This window comes from Myxocyprinus asiaticus, chromosome 38, assembly GCF_019703515.2.
Source record: "Myxocyprinus asiaticus isolate MX2 ecotype Aquarium Trade chromosome 38, UBuf_Myxa_2, whole genome shotgun sequence".
NCBI classification, from domain to species: domain Eukaryota; kingdom Metazoa; phylum Chordata; class Actinopteri; order Cypriniformes; family Catostomidae; genus Myxocyprinus; species Myxocyprinus asiaticus.
In genome coordinates this window covers 24,082,189-24,092,155 of record NC_059381.1, presented here as the reverse complement: position 1 = coordinate 24,092,155, position 9,967 = coordinate 24,082,189, and the positions used below count along the sequence as shown (strand labels likewise).

The window sequence follows — 9,967 nt, the reverse complement described above, 5'->3', positions numbered from 1 at the left end:
ATAGGCTACATAAGAATGCATCAGACGGCCATTTCATAGTCTTTCATGGTACATCTTGCTTCTTTTTAATGCACAACCCTGGATTGTGGACCTAGGACTACAATAACATATTCAAAAGTTTAGAGAGAGAGAGAGAGAAATACAGCATGTTTTATTTTCAATGCAAGAGGTTGCCCAATAGCATTCATCCAAAATAATGGGCAGTGTTGATTTACACAAGAAGAATTAAGCCTTTTAGTGTGTTCACAAGACAAATAATAGAAATAGAGACAGCTTTTTATAAACGTTCCAAAACTGTATCAACCATCTGCTGTCAGCGTGTTCACACACAATACAGCCAAGAAATGTATTTTTGACCTAGATGGCATAAAATTGCAGAGCACACACCTGTAAACAAAACCCTGATGGCTCAAACATCTCAAACCAAGAAAATGCTACATATTTACAACAGCTTTACCTAATCTTTCTTCACATGCCATTTTGTTTCATTTCTTGTCCCTCAAAGACAAATCACATTTTGGCACCATTAAATGGCAGTGTCCCCTTAAATCTATAACAAATTGCTACACATTTTCAGGTCTTCCTTCTTGTCTTTCTTCCACCTCGTGTCTTCAAGATTTAGAACATGTTGTGCATTTGGCTCGGACCCCTTCTTTTGTGTTGTTGTTGTACCCGGGAAGGGCCACCACATCTGGGTCTGAGTCGCTGATGATGTTCTCCTCATGGGCTAAAATGTGCTCCACCAGACATCTAGCTGCTGCCTCAATGTTTGTGTTCTCCTTCAGTGAACATGAAACACAGGAACGCAAAAAATGTAGGTGTATGCTCTATCACACATCTTAAAGTAGAGACACACACACACACACACACAAAGTTATCTATACTGTACATGCACATGAAATAAACGTGCTGTGTATTCAAATCAGAGCATGTGATTTTTATATGAAGAAAGATATGAAGAAACTTTTACCACAATTCTAAGCCAGGTTATGGTTGAAAATGTATAAAAGTAATTTTAAACTGCCTGGTGGCTTTTTATTAAACCCTGCGCTTGAACGTTTGTGTTAGCCTTTGCAAGCGATTTGAATTAAAGTGTCTTAGACAGTAGGGTGTTAAACCATTTATCCCAGGATTCACTTTCTAGCACCATCTGCCATATGCACACCATGCCCCTTTCACACACAAGTGTGTAACTCATTAAAGCAGGACAGTAGATGGTAAACAAAGACTTCTCTGCTAATGAGCATGATGCATTCTTGCTGTATTTGTGGATGCTAAATACAAACACAGACAGAGCTACGCTTGCATAAGATCCTGACTTCTGGATCACCGCTGTGTCTTTGAAAATAGAGCAGAACCAATGGATCATCATGGAGACATAAAAAAATCAATGTGAAGCAGAACTGATAATCCAGTCATAATTTAGGCATGTTGTAGGAGATTGTGATGACATTCCTCTGTTCTCTTCCATCTAGAACCTTGACTTATAGGGCCCTGCAGCATTAACCCTTACATGGTGGATATGACACTGATGCCAATAGGCATTACAAATAACCATTTCTAGACTCAGGAGCTTGCATGAAATGTCTGTAAACTACACTATAAAAAGTGAAAATGTGCAGTTGCCACCTTAAAGGGATAGTTCACCCAAAAATGAAAATGTTCTCATTATTTACTCACCCTCATATCATCCCAGATTACTTTCTTTCTTCTGCTGAACACTAACAAAGATTTTTAAAAGAATATCTCAGCTCTGTAGATCCATACAGTGCAAGTGAATGGTGGCCAGAACTTTGAAGGTCAAAAAGGCATGTAAAGGCCAGATAAAAGTAATCCATAAGACTCCAGTGGTTTAATCCATGTCTTCTGAAGCGATATGATAAGTGTGGGTGAGAAACAGATCAATATTTAAGTCCTTTTTTACTATAAATGTCCACTTTTACATACTTCTTTTGTTTTTGGCAATTTGCATTCTTCGTGCATATCGCCACCTACTGGGTAGGGAGGAGAATTTATAGTAAAAAAAGGACTTAAATATTTATTTGTTTCTCATGCACATCTATCATATCGCTTCTGGAGATATTCGATTAAACCCCAGGAATCTTATGGATTAATTTTATGCTGCCTTTATGTGCTTTTTTGAGCTTCAAAGTTCTGACCTCCATTTACTTGCATTGTGAGGACCTACAGAGCTTAAGTTTTCTTCTTAAAATCTTAATTTGTGTTCAGCAGTAGATATAAAGTCATCAACATCTGGTATAACATAAGGGTGAGTAAATGATGAGAGAATTTAAATTTTTGGGTGAACTATTCCTTTAAGGAACTATGTCTACCTGACCCTCAAAAACTACTTATGTTGGTGTAAACTACACATGAAAAAAATTTGCTTCATGTGGTAACATCTAAATTAATTGCTTTGCTCAAGCCATTAAACATCACAAAAACTATTTGACATCACTGAATCAACATGAATACATTATATTACACCAACAAAACTTCATTTAGTCATCTAATATTTGGCAGTTCAGAGGCATTACTCTCTGTAAAGCTGCGTTGTAACATTAGATATTGTAGAAAGTGCTATGAAAAAGAAACAGACTTGACTTGACAGTTACAGAGTAAAACCTAACCATAACCATAAGGTTTTGAATAAAAAAATCCAATTAAACAAATGAATGTTTTCTCTTTTTCCTTGTTGGTTTCAAAAACCTAGTTCAAAACTAGAGTAATGTTTGTGATTAAATCCTAAATTACAAACTACAGTTCCAATATCATCATATTTGCTATAGCTGTTGGGTGAACAAGTGAAACAATAAAGTCACACTGGCATATATGGTACAACAATATAATTAAGTCAGATTAGGGTGCATATACAGAATAAAGAAACTAGCAAGGCATTATTATGTAATGAAGTTAGATTTTACATATGTGGTTAATGACCTGTAATTTTATCTTTATTTTATTTTTCTTAAGCAACAATGGTAAAAATGTTCAATAGCTTTATTGTAGCTAAGAATGTAAGTTATGTGCCTTTACAGAAATGGACTTTCACAAATAAACCAACCCTGAGAAATATTCACTAGAGTAAAAAGTGTGACAACTAGCCCCGGGCTCACGTTATATTAAGCTGTTTTGCCCTCACTCACAAAGGCCTCAATCTATCAATTTCTCCTCACCTTGGCAGAGGTCTCAAACCAGCCCACAAACCCATTCTCTTTGCAGAATGTATCGAGTTTTGGAATCTGGGAACGCAGACCCTCACGTGATTGGTCAGACTTGTTGGCTAAAAGAACAGCTGGGACAGGTTTGCCATTGCTGAGGGTAACTTTAATGTCCAGGTCATCTTTCCATTTCAGTACTGCATCGAATGTGGAGGCTCTGGTCACATCAAATACAATGAGTGCTCCCACGGCCTCCCGATAGTAAACTCGTGTCATGTTCCCATAGCGCTCCTGTCCTACAACAAACATGGGATTGCAAATTATATCATAAACAGCACTCATTTATAAATATCATACTATATAAAATTATTAAGTATATTATTATTAACAATAAAGTGTACATTATTGAGAGTTGTGTGTGTGTGTGTGTGTGTGTGTGTGTGCAGGGCCGTAGCTCGGGGGGTGAATGGTGGTAACGATTCTAGGGGCCCAAAGGTCAAGGGGGCCCCACAACAAATTCTAAACTGTATGTTTTAATAGGAAAGGTGCCCACAGCAACATACAGTCATTGGGCCAGATTACCTTGCTATGGCCCTGTGTGTGTGTGTGTGTGTGTGTGTGTGTGTGTGTGTGTGTGTACTCTCATGTGACTCTAGCAGAGCATGAGACCAGCTGAGATTAACAAGAAAGAAAAAAAAAACATTCCTTCACGTTTCCTGAACTAATAGTTCAAAGGAATTGAGCAGGAAAGTGATATTTAAAAATAGACCACCAAATCCCAAAATAAACAAGCATACAAAACAAGACTTTATCAGATGTATAATATATCAATTATTTAAATAATTTTAAACGAAAAACTTCACCTCATGTTGAAAGACTGTAATTCTTTCAAATGTACATTTTCAAATGTGAAAACAGCATCTAATAAGTATTGAAAAGATTTGAACAGCTCAATTGCTTTATAAATTAAAAACAGCAGAGTAATGGGATGACATACCTGCTATGTCCCATAACTGCAGCCGGACCACCGTCTGATTGTCCCAGGGCATGACTTTCAGAGCAAAATCCACCCCAATAGTTGCGCGATAATGTTGCGAAAATATCTGATGAACGTATCGTTTGATTATCGACGTTTTACCAACTCCGAGGTCTCCAATCACGAGAACCTTGAACAAATGTTCTTTCTGCATGGCTTGACTTAAATAATAATAATAATAATAATATTGAATTTAACATATAAACACGCGGATCGTAAACGCACTGACCTACTTTTTGTACAGTTTGTAGCGCATAAGTGCACTCATGTACAACAGCTTACTTCCCATTGATTATTGTTGTAGGATTACAGTTTTGTGAGAGGCTCGCTCTCTTATAAAATGTTATACCCTCACACAAAGTTTTCGTGCAAATCAGTTCAAACTGCGATTTAAATTACGTCAAGCCACTTCGACGCTGTACTCAACCTACTTAATAAATACCTATATAACAGGTTGTGTGTTATAGGCTATACTTGATCTTCGCCTTCAATTTCAGATATGAGAAAGAAAAGAAAAGAATTAAAACCCTTAAAAATAAATAAATAACAAACAAAAAATTAAATAGTATATTTAGCTTAATCTCGTTTGTTTATCCATATTTTCTCTTCAAGGAGTAGAAGTGGTGAACGCAACAGAGGTATGAATTGAGCTTCCCTCTCCAGTGATCTCTATACTGTCCAGCACTGAAGTGATGAGAAAACTCAAGAACGCCACACCCTTTTCTTCACCGTGCTTCGAGTGTAGATTCGTAGCGTGTGAAAAAACAATGGGCATTTTAATAAAAAATAATAATTGTCTACACAGAAGAGTATGACATGTAATAGGGTTCTTATAAACAATTTCTTTAATAAGTGAAAGTGTGCATTAGCCCCTCACATCTAAATGACAATTTTCCTGATCCACAGTTCTCGTGGCCAACCACTTGGCGGCGCCATGATTCTGATTCCCGCTGGACTGTCATCTGTCTGTCAAAAGAGGAGAAGGGTTTAGCTACAGACAGGGGCAGACTACACATGGGGAGAACCGGGACTTTTCCCTGTGGCCCAGCCACAAAATGGGCCGAACAGGTGGCGATAAGCTGAAACGGGCCGCCGCGTTATGCTGAATGGGCCACAAAACTGCGCAGCAATATGCATGTCTGCTCGTATGAATGTAACACATCATAAGAAAGTGTTTCACCGCATCATTTATATGTATAAATGTTTTCAGGGGCGGACTGGGAAGAGAAATCGGCCCGGGATTTTACATAGAAACTGGCCCAAAATTTCTTGAGTGGGGCGGGGGGTGGGGGTTCGCTGTCCTTTTCTGCATATCTCTGCCCCCTTCGACATATCGCAGCGCCGTTATGTTGCCCGTTCTGCATAACGCGGCAGCCCATTTCAGCTTATCGCAGCCCATTCGGCCCAGTTTCGCGGCCAGCCCATCAGGAAAAGTCCCGGTTCTCCCGATGGCCAGTCCGCCCCTGAATGTTTTCCATCTGAAAGGACTCAAGATTAAATGAAACTAATGACAATAAAATGCAAAGTAATCTCTTCAGTAATCAAAATACTTTTTGAATGTAACTGTATTCTAATTATCAATGATTTAAATTGTAACCGTAGTGGAATACAGTTACTTATATTTTGTATTTTAAATGCGTAAAGTTACAAGTATTCCATTACTCCCCAAACCTGGCTACAGGTATAGTTTTAAAGAGACACGTGAGCTCCAAATCACCAGTAAAGGTATAGGGAGCCCCTAACCTCACCCTTTCCATAACCTTAACCCTTTTGGAGCTGGCACAACCCCTTTTTTGGAGTAACCCCGCTCCCTTTTGGAGTAACCCCGCCCTCTTTTGGAGATTCTGCCCCCATTTGGAGGTCTTCAGCCTGCAACTATACCTACTTGCCTAACCTTTCCCTAACTTTAACTCTTTTGGAGTTCATTCAACCCCCTTTTGGAGTAACCCCACCCTCTTTTGGAGATTCCGCCCCCATTTGGAGGTTTCCGGCCTGCAGCTATACCTACTTGCCTAACCTTTCCCTAACTTTAACTCTTTTGGAGTTCATTCAACCCCCTTTTGGAGTAACCCCACCCTCTTTTGGAAATTCCGGCCCCATTTGGAGGTTTCCGGCCTGCAGCTATACCTACTTGGCAAAAGCGACTTTGTCAAGTATCAGCAAACTTGACACTTATATGATAATTGAGACTCTTGTATGATTTTAGTTGACCTAGATAGACTGTAACAAATGTTTTTTCAGGTAACTTGAAAATATAAATTAAAGCTGAAGTGTTTTGTTTCTGCGCCACCAAACAGAATTGCTCAAATAAACATTGTTTTAAAAAACTTCCCCCTGTACTGATCAAACAAACAGACAGTCCTGTCCAAACTTTTGCTGCTGGCTTGTCATTAAAAAAAAAAAAAAACTTTTATTCAAAATTACACATTTCATCTTTAACTTACTTCAAACTATTACTTAAAGGTGCTGTAAGCGATTTTTTTTATGGAATGGTATGCAGAAAATTTTCCTTCTCCCTGAAAGAAATCTCCAAAATAGGGCGTGGTTACTCCAGAAGGCGGGGGGGGAAAGGGCGCAACCCCCTTTTGGAGTAACCACGCCCCTCCCTCTTTTTAAGATCCCGCCCCCATTTGGAGGTCTACCCTTTGGATCGTTCAGGTTTAATGTCATCTTTAGATTCATTACAGTTGTCAGCTGAGGGCGCTATTTTACTACTGTTATGTTCTGTCGTGAGGAGATGCACTGCTCTTCAGTTCAGGCCAGTGGTGTAGTAGTGACTAAATAGGTGGGCATATTGTGATTTTATCGAGAGAGAGAGAGAGACAGAGAGAGAGAGAGAGAGAGAGAGAGAGAGAAACTATAATACCTATTTAAACTAATAGGTTTGATTAACTGTTCTTTTAATTAACAGTAAAATGGGTAACACAGAATCAGAATCAGCTTCCTTGCCAAGTATGCTTACAAGGAATTTGTCTTGGTGACAGAAGCTTCCAGTGCGCAACAATACAATACAGCAAGACAGAGATAATAATAAAAAATAATAATAATAAAAAAATAAAAAATAAAAAAACAGAAAAAAAACATTGAATAGAAAGTAAAGTATATATAGAATACACAATAAGACTAAGATATATATATATATACATAGTGCAAATACAAATCAGTTATGTACAGTGCAAGGGAATGAAATGGCAGAAGAGGATGGATGTGTTGGATAATATAAAAAGACTAAGCTGTGTATTGCACATTATTTATTGCTCAAAGGGGCAGTTTCAACTGTTCATGAGATGGATAGCCTGAGGGAAAAAACTGTTCCTGTGCCTGACAGTTCTGGTGCTCAGAGCTCTGTAGCGTCGGCCAGAAGGCAACAGTTCAAAAAGGAAGTGGGCTGGAGTGATTTTTTCCAGCCTTTTTCTTCACTCTGGAAGTGTACAGTTCTTGAAAGGAGGGCAGGGGGCTGTCCTTTGTAGTCTTCTGATATCCGATTTAGTAGCTGCACCAAACCAAACAGTTATTGAAGTGCAGAAGACAGACTCAGTGACCGCTGAGTAGAACTGTATCAGCAGCACCTGTGGCAGGTTGAACTTCCTCAACTGGTGAAGGAAGTACAACCTCTGCTGGGCCTTTCACTGTGGGTCTCCCACTTCAGGTCCTGTGAGATGGTAGTGCCCAGGAACCTGAATGACTCCACTGCTGCCACAGTGCTGTTTAGAATGGTGAGCGGGGTCAATGTTGGGGTATTCCTCTTAAAGTCCACAATCATTTCCACTGTTTTTAGTGTGTTCAGCTCCAGGTTGTTCTGGCTACACCAGTGAGCCAACCGTTCAACCTCCCCTCTATACTGACTCATCGTATACTTACTCTAATTAATAAACTAATACATACATTAACTTATGCATAATAAACTGTTAAGTATTGTAGTATGACTGAGTGTAGTAATGTTCATGTTAACATGTTATCTTATAGACTGTTATGATATACAGTACATAAGAGTTAATGATTAGGCTATTTGTTTTAAATGTGTAAAAAAAAAAAAAATTCACTTTGTATAGTGAAATAGCTTCTCTATTAAGAAATATAAATTAAGATGATTTTGTATCATGAGGTATAAAAAAAAAAAAAAATTAAAAAAAATAAATAAATAAAAAAGGCACTACTGACAGCAGTAAAATACAGAAACAAATTACATTTGATACTATGACGGGACAACTCGTCATCTGCGAAGAGCAGAAAAACTAGCACTGGTGCAGTGACTCTCAGTATTTTCCCAAAGTTTAATAGCATACGTTTTTATTTAAATGCATTAATGTTTTCACTTTTAACAGCGAGGTAAATATACAGCGCAAAATAATTATGTTGACTCCAGCGCTGCAAGCGTATCTCACTGTAGATGCTAGAAATGTCCCGCCCCTTATAGAAACGGAAAATATGATTGGTTAGAAAATATCCAACCGTCTAAACTGAACGTTCTGATTGGTAGCTCATCTACGTCGAAATGTCTATCTTGCCCATGCCTTCAGATGCGGTCCCGCCTCCCGCTGCTCCATGAAGAGAATCTCTTTTCACTTTTTAGAAAATAAATAAATAAATAAATAAATAATCACAATTAACTCAACAGTGTTGCGGCATCACCTTAGAAGTATAATTAAAAGTTATGGGTCAAAAGCCTACTTGCTGTTCTGGCGGCCATACGTATCATAATAACTAATTTTAGGTGGGCATACGCAAAATCCTTTAAAAGATAGGCGGGTATGCCTGCGTATGCCCTAGACTAGACTACACTACTGGTTCAGGCCCTGTCCCACATTGCAACCTAAGCCCTTGCAGTCTTCCTCTGTGTCCAGACTTTGGTGACATAAGCGAGTGCAGACCAATGTTGCGCTAGTCAGCAAGTCCATGAGGGTGCATGAGTAGTAAATGTGTACATTTGGGCCACTTCAAGACTTCAATCTGATGACGTATTTTTTACATTATGTTTTTTATATACATGCAGTTCTACAAATTATTATTTGAAAAAAATCACGGCATTGGTCGATAGGGTAAAGGAACACGTTAAACGCAATATTGATTTTTATTATTATTATTATTAAATTATTTCAAGCAACACACTGACAAAGATCAAGAATCTCTGAAAAACAGAGCGTACATATAACTACAGCAACCAAACGCCTTCGTTTTTAAATCTTTAGAGAACAAATAAACATTATTTAGAAACACGGATGGCTGCAGGCAGGTGCTTAGAACACAGTAAAATGTATAGAAAGTACATACCACAATAGATCGCAAAAATACGGAAGCCATGAACCGCACTGTGAAAAAAATAAAAAATAACGGTAAAAAAAAAAAAAAAACAAAAAACATTTGTATATATATATATATATATATATATATATATATATATATATATATATATATATATATATATATATGTGTGTGTGTATATATATATATATATATATATATATATATATATATATATATATATATATATATAGTGTCTCAGTTCCTTCCTGAGTCTAAGTGTTACATTTTTTTCTCTCTTGAATTTTATTTCTCTTCAAAATGTTTTTTTTTTTCTCTCTTCAAAAAAAATTTTTTTTCTCTCTTCAGAATTTTTTTTTTAAGACTTAGGCTCAGGAAAGAACTGAGAAAAATCATTATAAAACAGGCTACACAGCCACACTTCTGCAGGTATACTGGTAGACCAAACGTTGCTATCTCAATAAATATAAGCAATCTTACAAGCTATACAGCCATGTGCATTAAATTA

At 37.6% G+C, this 9,967-nt stretch overlaps 1 protein-coding gene across 1 annotated transcript; it reads right to left on the bottom strand.

Moving 5' to 3' along the window:
* Positions 1-130: 130 nt before the first annotated feature.
* LOC127428437 (ras-related protein Rab-38-like) lies at positions 131-4,841 on the bottom strand. The gene is made up of 3 exons (XM_051676805.1): positions 4,159-4,841; positions 3,177-3,457; positions 131-779 (listed from the first exon to the last, which is right to left on the bottom strand). Exons 1-3 carry the CDS (start codon positions 4,349-4,351, stop codon positions 612-614), a joined length of 642 nt encoding a protein of 213 aa, XP_051532765.1. The 5' UTR covers positions 4,352-4,841; the 3' UTR covers positions 131-611.
* Between the last annotated feature and the right edge of the window lie 5,126 nt (positions 4,842-9,967).